The 22622-nt window shown below is 46.5% G+C and overlaps 6 protein-coding genes across 6 annotated transcripts; 5 read left to right on the top strand and 1 right to left on the bottom strand.

The window, feature by feature from the left end:
* The first annotated feature begins 910 nt into the window (after positions 1-910).
* On the top strand, positions 911-1646 carry BDW43DRAFT_239010 (uncharacterized protein). The gene has a single exon (XM_032039642.1). The coding sequence runs from the start codon at positions 1088-1090 to the stop codon at positions 1553-1555; it is 468 nt and encodes a 155-aa protein (XP_031894502.1). The 5' UTR covers positions 911-1087; the 3' UTR covers positions 1556-1646.
* On the top strand, positions 1647-2203 carry BDW43DRAFT_239011 (uncharacterized protein). The gene has a single exon (XM_032039643.1). It carries the CDS (start codon positions 1737-1739, stop codon positions 2046-2048), a length of 312 nt encoding a protein of 103 aa, XP_031894501.1. The 5' UTR covers positions 1647-1736; the 3' UTR covers positions 2049-2203.
* Positions 2204-2941: 738 nt separating this feature from the next.
* Positions 2942-3628, top strand: BDW43DRAFT_304469 (uncharacterized protein; the record flags this gene model as incomplete). The annotated part of the gene is made up of 3 exons (XM_032045609.1): positions 2942-3083; positions 3178-3368; positions 3548-3628. The coding sequence occupies 3 exons, from the start codon at positions 2942-2944 to the stop codon at positions 3626-3628; spliced, it is 414 nt and encodes a 137-aa protein (XP_031894500.1).
* A 2418-nt stretch (positions 3629-6046) lies between these two features.
* Positions 6047-9431, top strand: BDW43DRAFT_323565 (uncharacterized protein; the record flags this gene model as incomplete). The annotated part of the gene is made up of 5 exons (XM_032049773.1): positions 6047-6051; positions 6248-6632; positions 6704-7175; positions 7227-8045; positions 8107-9431. 5 exons carry the CDS (start codon positions 6047-6049, stop codon positions 9429-9431), a joined length of 3006 nt encoding a protein of 1001 aa, XP_031894499.1.
* A 1646-nt stretch (positions 9432-11077) lies between these two features.
* BDW43DRAFT_316639 (putative polyketide synthase) lies at positions 11078-19146 on the bottom strand (the record flags this gene model as incomplete). The annotated part of the gene is made up of 11 exons (XM_032048349.1): positions 11078-11968; positions 12026-12509; positions 12555-12895; positions 12967-13041; positions 13105-13386; positions 13458-14330; positions 14389-14414; positions 14470-14566; positions 14617-16781; positions 16841-17981; positions 18046-19146. 11 exons carry the CDS (start codon positions 19144-19146, stop codon positions 11078-11080), a joined length of 7476 nt encoding a protein of 2491 aa, XP_031894498.1.
* Positions 19147-20298: 1152 nt separating this feature from the next.
* Positions 20299-21393, top strand: BDW43DRAFT_316638 (uncharacterized protein; the record flags this gene model as incomplete). The annotated part of the gene is made up of 3 exons (XM_032048348.1): positions 20299-21025; positions 21084-21283; positions 21346-21393. 3 exons carry the CDS (start codon positions 20299-20301, stop codon positions 21391-21393), a joined length of 975 nt encoding a protein of 324 aa, XP_031894497.1.
* Between the last annotated feature and the right edge of the window lie 1229 nt (positions 21394-22622).

Genomic DNA, 22622 nt, shown 5'->3' with positions numbered 1-22622 from the left:
AGATTAAATGAAGACAGGGGAAGGATATCTGGGGAGTATGATGTGGAGATATTCCTTTAGCTTAATTCAACTGCTCCACTATCTAGGTACTATCCCAGAACGTAACCTGGAGTAATGCCTCGATCTGGGGCTGATGACATGAGTGGAGGAATGGCTTCCCGTTATTTGTCTTGATTGACACGGAAGTGGCGTGGTAAAGGACTCACATCACATCTCCATCGTATTCATAAAGGTGTGTCTATAGAGAGATATCAAAATATGCTGCGGATTGGTGGCAAATTCACTTCACTCGCTGCGTAGCTGTGCATGGAGGCAACCCTATCTTTCAGTTACCCAGTCAACGCGGGTCTGTCATATTCTTCATCTCATACTTATATACCATTCCCATTCAACCCTATCCTCCCATTCTATATCAATCTCCTTCCTACATAATTTCTCCCTACTTCTCACCTCACAAAACACTCTTTATTACACACTCTCTACACCAACCCAACTTTCCCATCTAAATCCTTCTCTTCCACTTCGTATAATTTTCTCTTTGCTCCGGTATACACAAATGTGGACTTGGCACCTAATTCATATATGTCCATCACGACTAAACAAGTGATCTTATTACGCTACTCCACCAATCCTATTATACTGCCTTTCCTCACCGCCTTCCTTCCCCATACCTCCATCAAACAACATCTCAAAACAATATTCTCGAGCACACATCTCTTCCGCCACTATTAACAGATAAAACCACCTCTTCCACGTTCGATCCTCATCCTTCCCATCGCACAATTCTCCGTAACTCCTTCCCTCATACTTCGTGAATCCTCCCTACTCGCCCCTTCCAAACTCCAACGTCTGTGTACCGCAGATATATATATTTCCGCCCACCTCCAAAAACCTCACTTACCACCAATCACCCCCATCCTCTCCAGTACACAACTTCCATGAAAAAAATGCCCACAGCGCAACTCTACCCAACGCCGGAATACTTCCCCTTGCTCTTGACATAACTCACATACCTCGCAACGCGCCTCCACGCTCTTACACTTAGCACAATCACGCCCTCCCCCAAATTGCCACATCACTCTCTTAAATGCGTCCGTTATCGCCTCTTTCTGCGCCTTCTCCGTCGCCAACAATCGAGATCCCAACTTCAATCCCTCTCCAAACCCGCAAACTTCCCGGAACACATCTTCCTCCTTCAGGCTCACCCGTACTGTCACTGACACCCCGCCGCTCCACACTCTTCCATCCTGCTCCAAATAAACAACTGTCACATCCTTCACCTCCATACTCCATCCATCGTACCCAAACAACTCGTTGGCTACCCTTATCACATCGGCCATTTCCTCCTAACAAACCTAATAAACCTCTTCCTTTCTGCCTCTTTTTCTCCGGGGCTGCCTCTATTCTTATACCTTGTTTCCAGTTTCCCCAGATATTCCCCCTAGTCCCTTTATGTCTTAGTCTCCGCCCCGCACAACGACATTTACCCCTCCATTGGGCCGTCCGTGGTACTATGGCCGTCGCCTTAGTCACAGCACTCCATTCTAGCCCTTAATTTCCCCTTCTGCCTTATCCCCACGCTCTTTTTCTGTCTTATCCGTACACCGGCCTTTTGGCGGGGTAAAGGTGACTTGTCTCCTCACCTATTTTATTAGTATTTTGACGTTTCGGCCTTCGGCCTTTCTTTCATTAAGGAATCATAGAGAATACGGCCCCTCATCCTGACGGACTGCGGAATGAAAGAAAAGGCCTCAGGCCATCACTACTTTACAAACTTCTACCTCCCATCACCTTTTTACCTCATCTCCAAGCCATCAATTTCCACTACTACACCTATACCATCCTACTCCACCTTCTCAAAACTTTTTCTCCAAACCACCTCCATTTCACCCTCTGCTCTTCTTACTTTTCTTTCAACATCTCTTTCCTTTTCTTTTCTGCTGCTTGGCTCATTACTTTCACACAGAGGTGCTCTCTATACCACTACAAATACACTAGAACTTACAGGTCTTTTCACTACCCTCGAGAAATTCTGCCACCAAACGTAAATATATATATTTTCAACAACCTCAAGCATAATGCACCGCCCTTGGACCAATATACCTATTAAAATCGAAACAAACACACAACAAATCCTCACTTATTCCCTTCCCGGACCCTCCAACCTGTTCTCCGTCATCACCCACCCAACAACCAACCTCAACCTCAGTAAACACAAACCTAATCGCCAACATCTCCATATACGGTTCACTAACGGCCTCCTTACCACCTATCTCAATCATCTCCGATATATCATCCCTTATACATAGTAACGCCTCGTTCCTCTCACCCACCCACTTCTCATCCACCACTAAGCATCTATACTCCACCTTCTTTGCCCTAGCCCTATAAACCGGCCATAGACTAACGAAATGATTCCCAGTTCCAAGCACCGGCTCACGACATCTATCCACTGAATCAAAGAACCATCCCTACCATAAACCCCTTTCAGGCCACAGTGTGAACATAATATCCAAACCTCCCTCATCTCCTTCACTGACATCACACACCGCCACTAGCACTGTAATGTCTTCATTGTCTTTCTCAGCCTTATATTGCCCCTCAATCTCTCGTAATCCATACTCCTTCAAAAGCCCTCGTATATACTCCAACAACCCCTTCCATAATCCTGCCTCCGCGTAAAACACCGTTGAAACCTGCCTTGCATCCCCACATCTCTCATCACCCATTAGACCACTCCTCCACGCCCTACAATGTTTCCCAAACATTCCGTCAACGTTCTTCCACCCACGATACCAGAGTGCTCTCTCAACTTCTACACAAAACTGCCTCCTTCCCTATAAACCTTTTCCACATATTCTGTCCCCAACATTTTTCCAATCATCCAACAAAGCTCGCAAATTTCGAAATTCAAAGGCCAATTTCCTCTCTTATCAGGAAAATGAAGCTGCCAGTCTCTTTTGGTCTGCTTGCTGTGCTAGCTTCCTCAGTTACAGCGAGATACTATAACTGGGGTGAATATCATCCTAAGGCCTACTGCACTGCCCATCGTTACTATTGTGGAAAAACGCTTCTGAGTGTCGGTATGTACATGAGATAGTTGAAGTTTTCTTTTATCACAAATGTACTATCTAGTATCACTCTCCTATCTGTTATACCTGTCTTACAAATATCCAGGAAACTATAGGGATCAGATAAAGGAAGTTTTGGATAGGGAGGGATATCCACTAGACGATTGGCACATCAACAACGCTCTCCTCTACTGTCGGAAGGGAACCACGGACGAACTTGGTTTTGAAAGAATGGCTAGATATCAGTGCTATGATGGCGGTGACAGTAAAAGTGACTATGTTGATGACGTTGGGCCTGTAAGTATACTCTATTCTCTCACTTTGGGGCTTGCAGGGCTTAGGTTTTGGCAGTGAAACGAGGTTCTCAAGTTTAACTGAGTCATTGGGGAAGAAATCGAATATCTTAATGCTATGGACGTTTGGTTTCATGCATTTAGCCTCGGTGCGGGTTTTCTCCTTATTACAATATTGATTAGGTTTCCCAGTACTGTAGCCCGAATGGGAAGGCGTCAGGTAAACTTGAACAGGTCATAACTTATGCAATAAATTATATATAGAATCCTAAGTACAACTGAATGATTGCAGAGGAATAGTTCCAATTTCTGTACGCCTCGTGGCCGAAAGCAATCTACACAAATATCAAAAGAAGACGAAACATGCGAAGATTACTCGGGCCTAAAATCGGTGCTGCCGAGGGAAACAATACAAGGGAAAGGGTACTGACTCTGTTTTGGACTTACCCAAGATAAGTGGTCTCGGCCGTCTTCTGCTGTCGAGTATAATTGTTCGTGCATCCCAGAATTTTAGCTATCACTGTTCTGTGGTTGCATAGAGTAAGAAGGTCAATATCAGCTAGATATTCCATAAGCAGATTCAAGTTTGGCGTTTTATCCTTGCCATCACATTGATTGACCATTTCCATGACTGCATCCAGGTACGTGGAGATGATAGTGGCATGAGCATTTTCAAGTGGCGGTTGTAGCAATAGGGACAAGAGGCGAAGAGTTTCCCGTGTACCCAGATACACGGCATTAGTAATATTTGACACTTGGTTGGTATTAAGATGCTTCCTTTATATATTTTACAATCCCACTATTCAAGAAGTGCGGAATCAAAGCTTTCAGTAGCCTAAATATAGGTCAGGCATTGTTGCAAGGTACTAAGGACTCACCATTAGAAGACATCAGATCCGAAGAAAAGGGTAAAAGACAACAAAAGCAATTAATACACTTGGACAAGAGACAAAGTATTCACTGAATATCTGCGGTGCTTTCTCCTGATATGTGCCGTGCTCGAATTATTTGCGGGGTGCCCTTTTATCAAGGACACATCTTCAAAGTTAATTATAAGTTAACGTACAACCACCACCGAGTGATCCACTTCCGCTCCGATTTTCACTACCGGGTGAGATTAGGGTCTTTATCAACAAGAAAAATTGTATTTCTGTATAAAATCTAACTAGAAACCTGATTAGGACATTGCAGTTGCTTATGTCCTAGAAACTGCGGCGCGGTGGTACTTGTACGCGCGATTTAACTGTAGACAGCGCTAGATCTATAGGTGTAGAGATTTGAACTTTATAGATCTTATTCTTGTGCTGGAATTGCTCTAGGCCTTCCTGAATAGCAAAATCTTCTATAATAGCTAGCTGTTTAGTGAAGCACTTCTGCTTTTGAAGCTGATACTTATTAGAAGCATGTAAAGTATATATTTCTGCACATACAAGAACTGCTTTGTTTAAAGCTAGTTTATGCCATTTAGTAATCTTGTCTAATTATACTTCTAGTAGAGTTAATATACTTAATAGAAGTAATCTATTCCTGATTGCCTGGCTATACAAGAGAGGCCTTTCTATAATAATCATCTCTAGTAACTACTCAAGCAGTGGCTACTGTAAGGGACTCTGGCTGAATCAGTAGTTGATTAGATAGTCTATCACGAAGAGACTAAGCTAAAGAGAGGAAAAGAAAAGAAAACATGAAGTTATTGAGTTGTGTTACCCTTATAGACAAAGGGTCTGTTTGCCTAAACCTCTATGACAGCTACTAGGCATATAGTAAAGCCAGTTTCATCAAAGTTATATGTATCTTCCAGTGCAATACCATATTGTGTAATGGTGATTTATACATGGTTAAACCACTCTCTAATAGCTTTAGGGTCTTCGCGTTTAGCTTGCTGATAACCATATTGCCTAGAATAGCGAGTTTTAGTTTCAGGTTAATGTTTAATAAATTTATATACCCAGATCTCTCTAACTGGTTGAATAGATGTAGTACCGCACTCAGTAAAATATCAGCCACTTCTTGTATATGGGACGGTTGGGGAGGCATTCTATATTGATCTAGTAATAGAATCTATTGTGCAAGAGTGTCGTCTTTATTTAAGTTATTTTATAACTATTTGTGCGCGTTTTACTGCAATAGATAGTTTCATTAAGCTGACAGCGCAAGTTGCATGAGAGATATTAAAAAATGCGCGCAGCTTCATGAATTGACTTTATCACCTGCTTTTTTTTATAAGATGATATCGCAAGTAGAACCATTCCCTCCTTCTCAATTGAACTAATTGGATTTTGGCACGCTTTTGGAGGTATGATGGGTGGTTGAATTGAGCAAGATTTTTGACCACGGCCAAAACGCGTGGGTGGATCATTCGGCGGTGGTGTACGTTATGCCTGATTCTGGCTATCTTTCCATCGCTCGACTAAAACGGTACGGACCCGTATTGATGCCCACTGGCAACCAAACCAAACGGCGTGCCACGCTATCTGGCTCCCCTCTGGTTCCGCGTCTTTTCTAACTTATCTGGTGGACCAAAATGAACGCTACCACTAAGCTCTCCTCCGTATGACGCAAATCCTTTACTTTACTTGGCTATTTTAGAGGAAAGGTTACCAGCAATACGAATACGAAACCTACCGTGATGTCAAGTACGTTCCACGCGCGTTTCCAATGGATCGACTTCATGTTCACCAGATGTGGTAGTGTCTAGCAAGGCTGAACCTCCTACTTAACGCACGAGGGAACCACCCCTGGTATGCAGTAGAGTATCCTTGAATATTGCGAGAACTAGGGATAGGCTCTGCTGGTCATACGCAACGGCCTGATGTTCATGCTCCAACATTTTCCACGGGCAGTGTTTGTCCTAAACTGCGCAATACATTTGGTACTAGCTAGTATCAACGACCAGTTTTCTGCCGATATTGATGCCGGAACGTTTGAAAATCCATCAGCACTTATACGACCTCGGTTTCGGTACTGGCTTCCTGATCCCAGTGTCGATGAGCTCGTCGTAAGAGACGACATAAAATCTGCCGCTGCTATTGGAGCGGGAGGTGTGGAATTCCTTCCCTGGTACAACGCAGGCGGTGTACTTGGGGGGGCTCCCCCAGGGGACGACTGGTCCAAATATGGTTTTGGCACACCCGCATTTAATAGAATATTCTACGCTGCTTTAGAAGCCCACCGGGATGCTGGCTTGGTGATGGACTTCGCCATTGGACCTAACCAAGGGCAAGGCGTGCCAGCTGAACCAGATGACGAAGGCCTCCAGTGGGATTTGGTATGTTGATAACTGGCCCTGTATGGCACGTTTGTCGACACAGATGATTGACACCTTACGTATGAAACTAGGTGCCTTCTTCGGTTGCCGTTCCTGCCAATGGATCCTTTGATGGGATCCTCCCTGACTGGGGCAGTGGGGACCTTGTTGCACTGGTCTCAGCAGAGGTGATCTCTTCAGAGAAAATCAAGAATTCTACATCTCCGTCCGGCACTCGCATTGCCTCATATTCTCGGCTCCTTCTCAAGGAAGGATCACTTACGGATTGGACCTCTCAGGTGGCTCCGAGTGGCCACTTGTCTCTTACCTTTCCTGCTAGCACCACCCAGGGGCCTCGCTATCGATTATTTGCGTTCTACGAACGCTTAACTCATGCTCACAATCTGGAATCTCAGGTGAACGGATCGAAGACAATCTTCGACCACGGATCCTACATTGTCGACCACTTCAGCGCTCGAGGTGCGGAGACTGTGATCAAGTTCTGGGAAAAGTTTATCTTGAACGAAGACGTGAAGTCCCTTCTGACCCAAGTGGGTAACTATGGTAGGAATGGACAGCCTGTCTTACTGGATCCATACTAATATTCTTGTACAGCGTGGGAAGACAGCGTGGAAATTACGTCGAACATCTCGTGGACACGCTCGCTGCCGCATGTTTTCAAGCAGAAGTACGGATATAGTCTCATCAAATACCTGCCTTTGATCATGTTCGGGAACAATAATATTGCAATTCAAGCATCCGCGCCTGGGGCCATCCAGTGCGTCTTGGACACACCTGACCAAGGCACTGGTTATGTCCATGATTATCGCGGTGCACTAGTGGAAGGCTACAGACAGTATCTCGAAGCTCTGACGACATGGGTAAATTCATTCTTGAATTTACAAATGTCAGCACAGGTGTCCTATAACCTTCCTATGGACATGAGGGTCAATATTCCGTTCGTGAATGCACCTGAGTGTGAGAGCCTTGGGTTTATGGACAACATTGACGGCTATAGGCAATTCACTGGGCCTGCTGTTTTGGCTGGTAAAAGAATCATCTCTAATGAGATGGGCGCAGTATCTATGAAGGCCTTCCAGTACCAGGTCTCCAGTCTACTGTGGTCTATTAATCGCGCAGTTGTGGGAGGCGTTAATCAGTTTGTGATTCACGGCCAGTCGTATACCGGCAATTACTGGTCCACAACTTGGCCAGGTTATACTGCATTCTCGTACTTTTATTCCGAATTGTGGTCCAATAAACAGCCAGCATGGGACCACGGTTTCTCAGATGCCCTAGGATATGTGGGGAGACTTCAATACAGTCAGCAAGCAGGACCCCTTAGGACAGATATTGCTATTTATGATAAGCAGTCTGCCACAGACTTTACCTCCGAATCTCGTCCAGCGGATATGAGTGAATTAAACAAAGTTGGTTCGTATAATTTGAAGGTTTCAGAAGCTACACAAGACTCAATGGTGCTAATTCTTGGAAGGCTACAGCTATAGTTATCTTTCGCCCGAAAATTTCGACTTGCCCCAAGCGTATATCCGAAACGGTACCCTTGCCCCAGATGGCCCTGCCTACAAGGCCTTAGTTATTTACAGCACGGTGAATGTTACCGTGAGCTCAATCGACAAGGTTCGGAAATTTGCAGAGGCGGGTTTACCAGTCATTTTGAGTGGAGGAGATCCAGCTTACTATACAGCTGGCAATGCAGGAGACAAGCGAAACTTCACGCGGGCTATTTCTTTATTGAAAAGAACGAGGAACGTGTACAGCGTCTCTAATGGCCAGCTTGTTGATACTCTAGTCTCTCTCCGTCTAGAGCCTCAAATCCGGGTACAATCCAATGGCACATGGTACACCACTTGGCGCGACTCTGTAAAGGAGAACATACAATTTGCATTCATCTTGAATGATGGAAACGCCAGTACCGGCCACATTGAAGTAGCCAGCAACAGGACGCCGTTCGTCTTCGATATGTGGAACGGGCATTCCCGACCTCTCCTGACTTATCAGCACACCCAAGGCAAGACTTTGATTCCTCTGAGTTTAGAGCCCAATCAAACGGTTCTTATCGGATTCAGTGGAGAGGATACTCCGGGATCGCGCAACCCTTCTGTCCACGCCATTCAGGCCCCTTCTACAGTCCTAGGGTACAAGTACAGCACTATTTCTCTGGACAAAATTGAGCTTCATGTCGCTGCTGGATCATTCGACAAGCCCCTTGCTCTGTCTATTGGCAAGAACTATAGCGCTTTACCGGGCCTAGCACCAGCACCCGGTTTTAACCTCGCCAATTGGTCGCTGACGGCAGAACACTGGGTCGCCCCGTCCAATATCTCTGATGCTTCACCAATCGCATTAAAGTATAATACGACGCACCAATTGTCATCACTCGTGCCTTGGACGGATATCCAGGGTCTTGTAAATTCCTCCGGAGTCGGTTATTATAGCAGTATCTTCGAATGGCCACCTCACACGGGATTGGCTGACGGTGCATATATCCTGCTCCCAAGAGTCCTGCATACCCTTCGTCTGCAAGTTAATGGTCAACAAATACCGCCCTTTGACTACAATGCACCGAAGGTCGACATTAGCACGTACCTTAAACCTGGCCGGAATGAGATACTGGCCATTGTGCCGAGCACCATGTGGAATTATCTCAGGAGCATCTTCAACCAAATTGTTATGTCAGGATATCCGCCCCTTATCACCGTTGCCAGCTCTAGCCCTTTGCCGGAGTTAGTTGATACTGGACTCAGTGGCACTATACAAGTTTTGCCGTACGTGAAATTGCAGGTTGAGGCAAAATAAGGACAGAGTACAAATGTGTACAAGACTAGGGGACCGGGCTTCTTGAGAATTTTTCCTAGGATCATGAAGGTTATGGCCAATTACAGGTAGCTACTATCCGTGGATATCCATTGTTAAATTACAAGGTACTCGAAAAAGAAGACATGTCCTCCCACGTGTCAAGTTACCGATAATCTCCTGATGAAGTAGAGAAATATGGACGCTGCTAATTCAGTTACCCCTTTCAATAGTAGATGGTATTCTTGATGGATATATTGAAGTATGCACACTAGGAAACGAGGAAGAAAGTAGGATAGAAAACAAGGTATAGAACCAGAAGAACAAGATCACTCACAGGGGAATCCATCGTCTATCGTCGCGTTCCAGCATGTTCGTGACACAATACAAGTTTGTACATTGCTTCAACACTATTTTAAGTGCCAGTAGTAATGGGTTCCCAAAGTAAGAAGTGGCTTGAACTGAGCTTTTACACTACATTCGAACCCCTATACAGTGTGCTTTGACGAAGACATTACAGACGGACCAGATCTCAGGGGTGAGAAGAAGGGGAGAGTAAAACTCATTTTAATTTCTGGATCTATTAGCTGCACCCTGTTAACTTCTTTCTAACTGCACGCTTGTTGGGCTTGCTCAAGAAATCGGTATTCGTAGTCGAAGTTTTCTCTTTAGTAGAGGAAGGTTCCCTGTTCCACAGCCTAAACGTCAGTCTAGGGGTGTAAACCCTCACATTCCCCGATATATATATAGTATACCTGGTAGTAGTATTCGGGCTAGGCTCTTTGACGACACGATTTTCGAAAAATGAGCTTTTCTGCAGCCGCCAGTTTCATATGTAACAAATTAAATGTCGACCGAAATTACCACTAAAGCTCCACTATCAGCCACTACCCTACTCCATTTGGAAGAGCGCCTCGATTACTACTCTAGGCCATGATCATCATCCTGTATCATCCTGTATCATCATGATACTGCATGATTTAGTGATCATCTTAAAGCCTATATATATCGCTCATTTTACCACTAGATCAGGAATCAGACCTCATCAATTGGTCATTTGCACTCATTATAATTCAGGGGTAGATTACTAGGTAAATACGGAATCCCGCATTTCCAATATTAAACATGGATCCTCGACAAATGCTGTATGTGCCGAAATTCGTATTCGTTCACTAGTAACGATCGGAATAGTGCAATATTACGTGACCGTTCACACAAGACTTAGCGTGGAACAAAGCGTTACTAGTGTACAAGTACAGATAGCAGCATGACATGTACCGTTGCTCAAGGACCCATATTTAACCTCGTAAGAGGAATGCAGGAATCCGTATTACCTAGTAATCTACCGCTAAATCCTAAGGCAAGGAATCATGATATGATGAGGTCTGACTTCTGATCTGATGGTAGCATGAGCATATTTATAGGCCTAAAATGATCATACAAAAGACGCGACACACGCAATATCATGGCAATATAGCGGTATCATGGTGGAGATAATGATTAAGGGCGCTAATCTAAATGGAGTAGGCTGGTGGCTGATAGCGGAGCTTTAGTGGTAATTTTTGGTTGATACAACAATAGCGTACGACCAAGATCCTCCTTCCGGGTAGGATATACATGTAGGACAGGATGTGAGACTATCATAGGCTCTAGCTGCTAGCAGCAGACGTATCGTTGCGGGACCCTGTTGCAAGCCTCCTCATTCGCTCAATTAGAAGCCCACAAACCCCTTTCACGGTACCCGCTTTTGAGATTTCGAGAATACTAAGATCTATTCTCATGTTTCGCCGCGCCCAGTTTCCGACTTCAGCTGCCATGAGCGAGTCAATCACGATATTCCCCTTGTCTTCATAGCTCATCTCCTTAGCCCCTGCAATATACTGTGTGATTAGACTGTTGAGCGATTTGAGTAGCAGCATTTCGGCCTCCTCATCATCCAAGGTGGTGATACGCTTTTGAAGCTTCTGAACGATACTATAGGCTTCATCTCGCGCGTCGATCAGTCCTCCAACTTTACCACCCTTCTCCAGGTTGGAGTACAAACCGAATCGGCCCTCACCCTTCCAGGGAGCGTTCACGGCTTGGTTTGTGCTATGGTTTGTGGTATTTAGCCCGACAATGCACGGACTCGAAATAAGCCATGGTGCGGGAGAGGTCCTAACAGCCGACTGGCGGATGCAGAGCTCCAATGCTTCCAATACTTCTCTTTCCCTTAGAAGGCGCTGGAATACCGCACGTGCGGTTTGGAGAAGCTTAGTGTCTTTACTGATGACCCCAATGTCCTCCACAGCGCCTAGGTTTAAGACGGACGATGGTAACCCAAGGTACCTCCGGTATTGGGTGAAGCAATCTAGGAACGTATTTGCGGCAGCATAGTTCGATTGGCCAACATTTCCGCAGGTTCCTGAGATAGAACTAAATGCAACGAAGAAGTCGAGGTTACGATCTCGTACAGCATTGTGAAGATTCCAGGTACCTTGTACTTTGGGAGCAAGGCAAGCGGACCACTCGTCGTAGTTCATTGCATCAAATAATTGGTCCTAGAAAAAGTAAGCACAGTGCCTGCAGTACTTGATACAGACAATTTCAACACCTACATTTAGGCTCATAGCCATCTGCAAGACTCCGGCTAGCGGTCTCGAACCGCAAAGAGAAATTGCGTGTTCCACATCTGCAGCAATTGTGACGCTGCCAGCAACACACTGTGCATTACACCCCTGGGCCTCTAATTCTCTTATATAGGACTGGTCCGTCCCAGAAATTCCCGCAGAACGACCTAGGAAGACCAGATTTCGAGCACCCCTCTCTACCATCCATGTCGCGATGGCCTTTCCGATGCCCCCGAGACCACCAACTAGGAGGTATGAGGCATTAGAGGAGAAGGTGACGGGGCCTGGTTGCGAGGCATTTTTCGCCAGAGACTTGGGATCTTCAGGCAGTTTGATAACGATCTTGCCTGTGTGTACGCCCCTCTGCATGTAGCGGAACGCACTCACGATATCGATGGCCTCGAACACTTTGACAGGGCGAATGGGACGAATGTTTCCCTCCCTGTATAAACGATTGTATGCTGCCATAAATCTTCGACCGTTAGCATTACTATTCGTTAGGGGAGTATTTACTCACTCTGCTTGTTTATCCGGACATTCAAGGTTCACTGCGGCCATGTCAACGCCTACGTATGTGCGGTTTCTCAGGAATGGTGTCAGGCTTATGGCGCCGTTGGTTGCTAAATCGCGCTTGCCAAGCTCTACCATGGTTCCATATGGCGCGACACATTCCCATGACGCATGTAGCAACTCGTCAGCGAGTGAGTTCAGGACTATATCAACACCTCTTCCATTGGTTTCTCGCATGAGGTCTGGTAGGAACGACGTGGACCGTGAGTCAAAGATATGATGGCGAGGAATGGAGAATTGCTTCATTAGCATCTGGACTTTATTGTCATCCCCTACTGTAGCGTAGACCTGCAGCAAGTCAGTTTCCTATGACCCACCATGTGTATGTGCAGAGAATACATGAATGCACTATCACATACCGTGGCTCCCAAAGCTTTACATATTTGAATCGAGGCCAAGCCAACACCTCCACAGGCGGAATGGATGAGCACCGTCTGTACTATGGTCAGTATATTGAAGTATGATATCTTTTCTCCGTCGTCATTATTGTTGCTTACCTGCCCTGCTTTTAGTTTTCCTATGTAACTGAGTGAGTAGATCGCTGTAGAATAAACCACGAGCAATGCTGCTGCATCTTCTAATGATTGCCCTGGTGGCACTTTCAACAGGTTCCTCTCATGAGTCACAACCCGCGTGCGAAAACTACCAGCACCCATGAGAGACACCCTCTCGCCTGGTTGATAGTTTTTAACATTCGATCCGACCGACCGAACGATTCCGCTACCTTCAAAACCAAATTGGTCTTGGTTCCCAAAGAATCCCATTGAAATCATAACATCCTAGATGATGTTAGTCCAAAAGCAGATTTGAAATGGGCGCCTGGGGTGCTGAAGCACTCGAATGGACTTACCCGGAAGTTCAGGCCGACATAACACATATCGACTTCTACTTCATTCTCACCCACATGAGCGTAGCTACTTCCTGGGACCCATTGAAGTGTGTCCATAAGACCAGGCGTGCCGATGCTTAGGACTGTTGGTAGATGCGCTTCCTCTATTATTTCGTGCGGTCGCTTCTCTGGGGGCACCCAGTAGCAACGCCCAACACGGATTTTCCCTTCCGTCAAGAGAAATTCATATTCTGGGTACGGCTGCTTTTCAATCCGGGACTGTGCAATCTTTTCATAAACCGTAAACACGGAGCGGGCTGTGTTAAGATCGAAGCAATCCATCTCCAGAAAAGAAACATCAAGTCCAGTCTCTTGCCGAAGGGCTCGCAGGAACCCGAATACTAGGCCATAGCGGGGATCAGGACAGTTGGTCTGACAGGTTGGCGTCACCCAAAGCATGTGGTTCTTTCTCGTTGTTCTGGTGAACATTTGCAGGGCCTGATATACTTCCTCCGACATATCATATAAAAATGGTCCCTCCAAATCCAATAGGGAGATAATGAAATGGTTGGGACCTGGGTTGTCGGCCAAACTACCCCAGGTGACGTGAATTCCTCTCTCGTGAAAGCATGAAGCAACTTCTTGGGAGAAAACATTATGGCGGCCAGAACTGAGGATAAAGACTTCGGCACTCCGAGATAAGGGGGAGGAGCAATCCGCCGTTGGACGAGAGAGCATGGTGAAACTCCAAGGAAAGAGTCCGGGGTCCTCATAGCCAAATGCTTCATTCCCAGTGAAGCCAGCAGCAGAAAGTTCACGTTCTAACTGCTCCGGGGAAACACAACATGTATCGTGCTTGTTCGCCTGGCGGTTCCACCAGTCTGGGAGAACGCCCTGTATTTAAACTCAGTTTTAATAAACATCTTCCAGCACAGACCTGGCAACGACTTACCATAAGATACTTGCTCATCAAGTCGCCTGAATGTGCAGTGATTAGTGCCTCTATAAATATATACGGAGGATATTTGCATACCTAAACAGGGTTCATGGAGTAGTAACCAACCCGTGTGGGCAAGCAGTTGACGGATATGTTGGAGCGATTCGTGGAGTCTGGGTGAGTTATGAACAGCCTACCGCTATATCAGTCACATGCACAGTGTCATAGAAATGAAGTAATTACACTGATGTTTGATGCAATAATAAGGTCGAAAGAATGTGGTTTATATCCCTGACTTCTGGGGTCACGGCTGATATCCAGGAGTCTGTATTTAAAGTTCTCTTGGTCTTCGAATCGCTTGGATGCGGCATCTATCATATCGGAAGACACGTCCGTGAGGACATATTCAGAAAACATCATAACCCCCTCGGGCGTACGCAGGTGCTTCAGGGCTTCTCTTGTCGCTGCCCCTTCTGCCCCGATTTCCAAGATACGCATAGTGGGCTTTGAGTGTCCAAGGAGACCTAGAAATTGACCCCAGTTGGTTTTGGGAGGGGCGTCAATTGTATCAACGGAAACGTTTGAGAACATCTCCATAACCGTTGGAACTCGGCTTTCGTCAATTGTTATATCAGCACAGTTCTCCAGGATTTTCTTTAGGTATCCGAAGGCAGCAGACATTCCTCCGTGTGTCTGGCACTTTGAAATAGCTACCTCCATCATCTGCTGTCTTTCTTCCGAGCACATTTGCGCATATTGTTCTCCTTCGGGTACAAGTGCGTTTTTTCCTTCTCTTAGAGCGCAGGACTGATTGCTGATCCAGTTTTTCCATTCGATCAGGTGTTGAGAGCCTGGCTGCACGCCTTTCATTCGATCTGCGATCTCCAAGATGGCAAGTGCACATACTTTTTCGGCATCTCGTATGGCCTCTTCGTGGCTTTGAAAATTATCTGACTGTGCCAGGATTTTACTCACTGAAGCCAGGTCTATATCTTCGTTCCAGCGGATCTCAGAGACTAGAGGAAAAGACGAGTCATTGTTTCCTTCGCCTACCGTATGAAAGAATACGGCGCCTTCCAATGACAGAGCTTGGCTATCGTCAGTCATGAGTGACGCACTCGCAGATTGGTCGGTTATAGTGCCACCGGCAACAATGGTCGCTTCAGCCCTCATCATGCCGCTGCCGGTCCGGACCGCGATTCTCTTGATGGAAAGCGGTATCGCCATGCGATCAATCCTACGGGCCAGCCCATTCGACGATGCTACGCTCATCAACTGCAAGCACTGGTCAATGGCCACTGGATGGATGTTGTACCGGCTTCCGTGAAGTTCTCGATTATCGGCAACTGTTCCCGTTGCTCTATATTCTGAGGGATGGACAGAGATATCTTCTAATCCGCGAAAGCGAGGCCCGTAGTTCAGCCCACTGCGACTCAGGGCGGCATACCACTTTTCTGCATCAACTGGGCGAAGCTGAGCTTCGATAGGCTTCCATTGGAGATGGTTGTAAGCTGCCTTCACCTCACCATGGCAATGCTTGGTCCAACCAGTCCCATCATGGGATACAATAGTGAACGCATACCAGTCAGAATCAATCATATCGTTGTACATGACCCGTCGCATGGTGGTAATGATCTCTGCATATCTGTCATCTTTAAGAACAAGGGCTGCCTTGAGCTGTACGTTCCGAACATTGTAGCCCGAGGAACTAGGGTTTAGTTGCTGGACAGCCTCCCCCACCATTGCAATATATCCGGCAGCAGGGAACACAACCTGGCCTTGTAGGTCATGGTCCCAGAGCCAAGGGACATCACCAAGTAGCAGCATGTTCCTCCAGGATGGTTCTATCGCTGATGAGCCCGTGTCACGTGAACCGAGGATTTCATGGTGCGCTACAGGGCTAGTTCGCCACTCGTTTGCGACTCTGCTCTCCTTCCAATGATATTTGTGCTGCCATGGATACCTAGGCAGATTGGACAAGGTCTTTCCAATACCATTGACTCGGGACAAATCCACCGAAATTCCATTGGCATGGGCACATCCCACAGTCCAGAGAAGCTGGTTCCTAGAATCGGTGTCGTTGCGGGTGAGCGTGGGAAAATAAAGGACATTTTTGCCTGGAGATACTGCCAAGGAACTTTGGCGGAGCACCCCAGCAAGAGCCGAGTGTGGCCCTATTTCAACAAAGACCTGTGCCGTGTCTTTCTCAAGAATTGATCTAACCGCTCCCGCAAAAAGTACAGGGGACTCCAGATTACGTCTCCAATATCCCGCGTCCAGCTCCCGTGGGTTCGTAACAGCTCGGCACGACACACTAGAAATGAACGGAATCATATTCGCTCGGTGATCCAGATCAATGTATGGAGCTATCTGCTGTTCGTACAAAGCCCCAATATGAGCCATTTGGTCTAGAACGGCGTTAGCAACGAGAAGGGCAGACCAGGAGATTGAGCGCAATAGGACTTACAAGAATGATAGGCTACAGTTACGCGGAGTGGTTGGCAAAGGGCTTCCGGCCATTCTGCGCGAATCTGCTCGACAACGCTATGGATGTCCTCTCTTTCTCCAGATAAGGTCACGTTATGGGGTCCGTTTTCGCAAGCGATGACCACCTTCTCATTGACATAGCGCGAGACTTCTTCCATGGAAAGCCCAACGGCAGCCATAGCCCCTGCGCCTTCCAAGCATTTGGCTGCCAAGCCCCGATAATATGCAATGATAATTGCAGACTTCATGTCCATTGCCCCCGAAGCAAACGCTGCCGCAATTTCACCGCTGGAGTGGCCAACGACGGCTGACGGAGAAATCCCCCAGTTGGCTAACGTACTGACAAGGCCGACTTGTAGAGCGGTACAGAGTGGTTGCGAGAATTCGGCCATCCCAACACGAGAGGCGTTGCCTGTCTTGGCGAGCTCTGCTTCTAAACTCCAAGAAGGGGGATGTGGGAGTTCCTGCAGAGCCTTGTCCATTATCTGGATACTAGCCTTGAAGGCGGCGAAGTTGTCGAGCATGCTTTTTCCCATTCCCGGCCATTGGGCTCCTTGACCGGTAAAAACAAAAACTATATCGGTCGCTTCGGCTCGGCAAGTACGCCACTCGGATCTTTCGATTTGTTGGTGGCTGTGAGCAACGACAAATGCCCGATAGCGGAGATGTTCTCGTCTTGTGCCCAATGTATAGGCGGTATCATGCAAGATATCCGGGTTATTGTTTACGAAATCTGTGGCCTCCGCGATTCGAGTTTGTAGACTCTCCTGACTTTTGGCTGAGACCACCAACAGCCTCAGGGCATCCCCATCGACGCTGCTGTTATTCAGGGTTAATGATGCTCGCGGATTTTCTAGGTATGACGCTGCCGATTGCAGTATGGCATGGCAGTTTGAACCGCCGATTCCGAAGGAGTTGATACTAGCTAATTCCTTTCTACCCACGGGCCATGGCATGGGCTCAGTTGGTACGTGGAGGCCTCCCTCCTTGAATGGTATGCTCGGATTAGGACGCTCAAAGAAAACATTCGGGGGAATCACTCTGTTTTCCAGGGCCAAGACCGCCTTGATAACGCTGGTAAGGCCAGACGCACCTTCGGAATGTCCGACATTGCCCTTGACCTGCTTTCATATCAGTATAGTTTACGTTCCACACGAACAAATATGAAACATTGTGTAAGCTTACCGAGCCTATCACCATGCCTTTGCCTCCACACAGATCTGCGACAACTGTAGTTTCGGCTATGTCTCCAGACAAAGTCCCTGTACCGTGGCACTCAAAGAATCCGGTCTCGCTCAAGGTTAGGCCTGCGCTTTGATAGGTCCTTTGGATCAGTTGCTTCTGAGAGGCAACCCCAGGCGTACTGATGGTCTGTGTCCTTCCGTCCGAATTTGTACCAGTTCCCCGAATTACTGCTCTGATAGGGTCGCCATTTCGTAGTGCATCGTCGAGTCGTTTAATGTAGACTGCGTTGACTGCCTCCCCACGGCCGTATCCATCCGCACGCTCATCGAAGGTTTTGCATGAGCCACTGGCAGAAAGCACCCGACCCAAAGTCATGGCTATTGTCATTGTAGGTGACCCGATTATGTTGACACCAGCTATAATTGCTGATGAACACTGACCGGAGCGTACATCCTGGCATGCTTCGTGTAGCGCTATCAAAGAAGCTGAACAACCAGTCATAATAGTCATACTCGGCCCTCGGAAGTCATATTCATAAGATACACGGTTTGACAAGGCAAAGCTCCCGGTGCATATGGTATGTGACCGGTCAATAGATTGCGTGTCCTTGCTCGTAATATCAAGCCAATCCTCACTGAAGGCGCCCACGTAGAACCCAATATCTTTACCCCTCCAATTTGTCTCTCCTGCACTTTCTAGGCACTCCCAAGTTATCTCCATCAACTTCCGCTGCTGTGGATCCATAAGCGCGGCGTCATGGTCACTGATTGAGAAGAAGTCCGCATCAAAGGAGCCGGGGTCCTCTGCCAGAAAGTGACCATTCTTTGTTTTTAACCCCTGATGACAAGGATTCAAGAAAGCGTCTACATTGTACCGAGTTCCCGGGACCTCCCCTAACCCGTGCTTTTTGGCGCTTAGGAACTTCCAGAACTCGTCTGTGGTGTTAACCTCCCCAGGCAGTCGTACAGCCATTCCAACAATGGCAATGAGCGAGTCGCTTCCTTCGTTGGACTTATCTACCATATCATCTTGCTTGCAACTCCGACAATATGAGATCATTGACGGCAATCCTTTTGTTTCGTTCTCTCCACTATGAGGCATCGTTCCCTGGGCCAAGTCGGCTTTCGTAGTCTCGTAGAAATATGGAATCAATTCTCAAAGACTGATTGATGATTGCGATCTCAGCGCTGTATCCCCGAAGACAATGAATGGTAATAGGGTGCAAGCGACGAACACCTATGTCTAGCATAAATATCATCCACCATGTAGGGAATTTTTTGTCCTCGAATTTACCCTAGCCATGCAGGGAGTCAGCATCCCTTACACCTTGCATGTTTAACCTGCGCCATCGTACACTTGTCCACTTTCTGCAAGGGGATGCATTTCTGAGACTGGATCCTGGTTTTTCTGGTATACTGCATAGCTGTGTTCTTTTTTTTCCCTGACTTGCCGAATTATCTCGCCCTACTTGCCTGTGGTTGGCTCTCTTACAGGGCAAGGTGGGCTGAACATCTCTTAGTGGAATAGTCACTCCCTTTGCCGCGCTCTAACTAATGTCTGTCGCGCTCGATGGTGGTAGATCTCGGAAAGAATGTCTCGGATACGTCAGGAGACAACAAAGCCTACTAGATTATTCAACTATTTTTCTCTCAAGGGCATAGAACTTGACAACATGCAAGAGGCCTAGAAAAATACCTGCATAAGATGACGATTAGGGAAACAATGGCTAGGACCTCCGGATTCGTTCATAACTCTGGAAGAAAGCGTAACTCTGGATACTGTAGAATTCCCTAGGCCGAAACTTTGCTCATTTTCTCCTAACAAAATAAGATATGCAAAAAAAAAAAAAAACCCCAATGAATGAAGTCTGGCACAGAAGATTTCCACATTTTTTCGAGCCACTTCAACGCGAGCAGGCCAGGATATCCACAAAAACAATACAAAGCAGGGCATCAACTCTAATTTAATTAACGAGGGTCCCGGCATGTAAAGAAACTCTGACAGGAATTGACAACTCGCTGTTGTTGACGGACAAAGTTTTTTCTACGTTTGCTTGCCTAATTTAATCTTCGGACAGCGTGGGTAACTCATCTGTTCGGAGCGCTGGACCTGAGCTATCATGCAAGTATGATGCTCCTGGCTCCAATGATACGATGGCTGTCGCCAGCCATCGTTCCTTTATCGATTGTGATATGTGTCTTATTGTGCCAAATCCTCTATCTATCCGCAAGGGTACGGATTGTATGCTGGGCAATGATAGCTTCAATTGGTATCCTCCATATCACATATATCCCTTTCACACAGCACGCACTAAGGTACATCGATGCATTTTATACGGCTTGTCAGATTGGTCTTGCATATGACCTTCTACTTGTACGTGAGCTGAGAGCTTTGAAAGTGATTCGCAGGAAGCGTCAAGGGCTGCAAGATTTGTACTATTGGCAACATTCACCGAAACAATTTTCATTGCAAACAGTACTTTGGGCATTCGACCTCTCCACAAATTGGCGCGGTATTGAATGGTATGATTCCTTGCAACTCAACCAGCTTCCCCCGGCTTTGCGAAATCTAGTAAAGGGCTATGGAGCTGCGGTGACAGTTAGGCCTGGTGCCTTGCGGTTCTGGCCATATTCAAACCAGGAGCAGTTTCTTTGTGATGCAATCAAGGTGTTAGCCCGAGGATACTTTCTTCTTGACACTTTTGAGTATATTGGGACGAAGGGATCTACATGGCTGGAAAGACGCATGTCTACTGCAGGTTATAGCCACGATTGTTATGGCAATATGCTGCTAGAGCCGATTATTTGGGGCAATATCGCAGCGCTGAATGCCGGTTGGCTTCTACTCTACGTCTATGCTGGATTGACAATGCTGTATACGAGTGCAACTTTGATTATGGTCTACTTATTTGGTTTGGATCTATGGATGTTTCCTCCGCTCTTCGGTTCTGGTCAGGGTCTCCGAGTGTTCAAAGTCAGTGGTACGTATTAATGTAAACATCCCCTAATCGTCGGTGGGTGACTACTAATACAAAGCAGCTATGACCGGTGCGGACTGGCACAACCTTTTGAAACGAGGTCTACTCTCCATTTCCCAATCTATTGTGAGGAAGATCGACCCTAACGGCGCTCTCGACCATTTCACTATATGCGTCTCATTTCTCATTTCGGGCGTCATCCATGGAGTAGCATGCTGGGCCTGGGCCGGGCATGGAAGAATGGCCGCGCTCACTGTTTTTGTATTTGCTATACAACCCTGTTGTTTTCTATTACAACACGGAATTGACAGGGTGATTGCAAGCTACCACCATCACAACAGTATCACCAGGCCGGTTGGGGTCACGATTAACTTCACTCTTGGGTTTTTGTGGACGTTTCTTACTTTTCCTCTCATCATGCGGGGCATCGATTTTCATCCATGTGCTGAGATAATTCGCCTGATTCGCCCTTGGAGCTTTTGGGCCTCTCTTGAAAGCTATTTTAGTAAACTTGCATAGGCTCTCTACCATATATTTCGGGTCTACGATATGATTCATAGGCCATTTGTTTCTAACTTTGATTAGGTACGCTCTATTTTATTACTGGAAATTATAAAGATAACACTCGTAAATGGTATTTTTCGCCTTTTCTTTGTTTCGCCTGTGTTGGGGCGGGCATGATTTCATGGGTAAAAAGTATCAACTGGCTGCCTTGCAATCTATCATTGACCCTTGTCTCGGTGACCTTGAAGGCAAATAGAAATATATATAGAGGGCAAAGTGCATAGCCTATTAAGTATTGAGTATAACGGCTACCTTAGCTTGTGAATACCCAGCATAGTAGCGGTGTACTTACGAAGCTTTACTAATTACTACGGCCGATAGAGAAGAATAGCAATTTTTTCTATAAATGGCAATATCTGAACCAACCGGAATTCTATAATACAAAGTGACGTATATTGGGGAGAATCTGAGAGACTCTTTAGTCCAACGTAAAGTGCTTCTAGGCACGCTCCTGAGAAGTCGAACGCTTGTGGTGGAGTGGAGTGGCTTTCCCATGACCAAAATATCCTGTCCACCGCTGGTACTGATGAAAGATTGGTATGCAATAGCCAGGTATCTTTCTTCTAGTTGATCCCTGCATACCAAAATTGACTGACTGACGCATAGAGAACAAGCGCTTGTCGGCCAATTGCAGAGGTTTTATGGTCGAATCTCCCATTATGAGGAATGTAATGCTCTCAACAAAGTAAGAAAAATGCTCGCCTGATTGAAGAATTTGAAGAATGTAACCCGCTCTACCAAGTAAGAGATATGTTCGCCTCGCTGAAGAATGTAATCCACTCTACCGAATAAGGGGAATGCTGCCGTTAATAGAGAATTGGACAGCCATTATGGGAATAACGGCAGGCTTCGGGGATTATGGTCACATTGCTGGTACCCTCAATGAAATGTGATAAATAGTGCTCGTCGTGTGTTGAAATGAACTTTAGGAATCCTCGTTTCCTTATCGCGCCCATACAAACCATTCTCTTCCCGAACTCAATCGAAAAAATATATCGTTCGCTATGTTGTTCTTCAAGGCTTCTTCCCTTGCCGT

Source organism: Aspergillus alliaceus (genome assembly GCF_009176365.1).
Source record: "Aspergillus alliaceus strain CBS 536.65 unplaced genomic scaffold BDW43scaffold_79, whole genome shotgun sequence".
Lineage (NCBI taxonomy): Eukaryota > Fungi > Ascomycota > Eurotiomycetes > Eurotiales > Aspergillaceae > Aspergillus > Aspergillus alliaceus.
The sequence above is the reverse complement of the archived record's forward strand: the minus strand, read 5'-3'. Positions and strand labels throughout refer to the sequence as shown.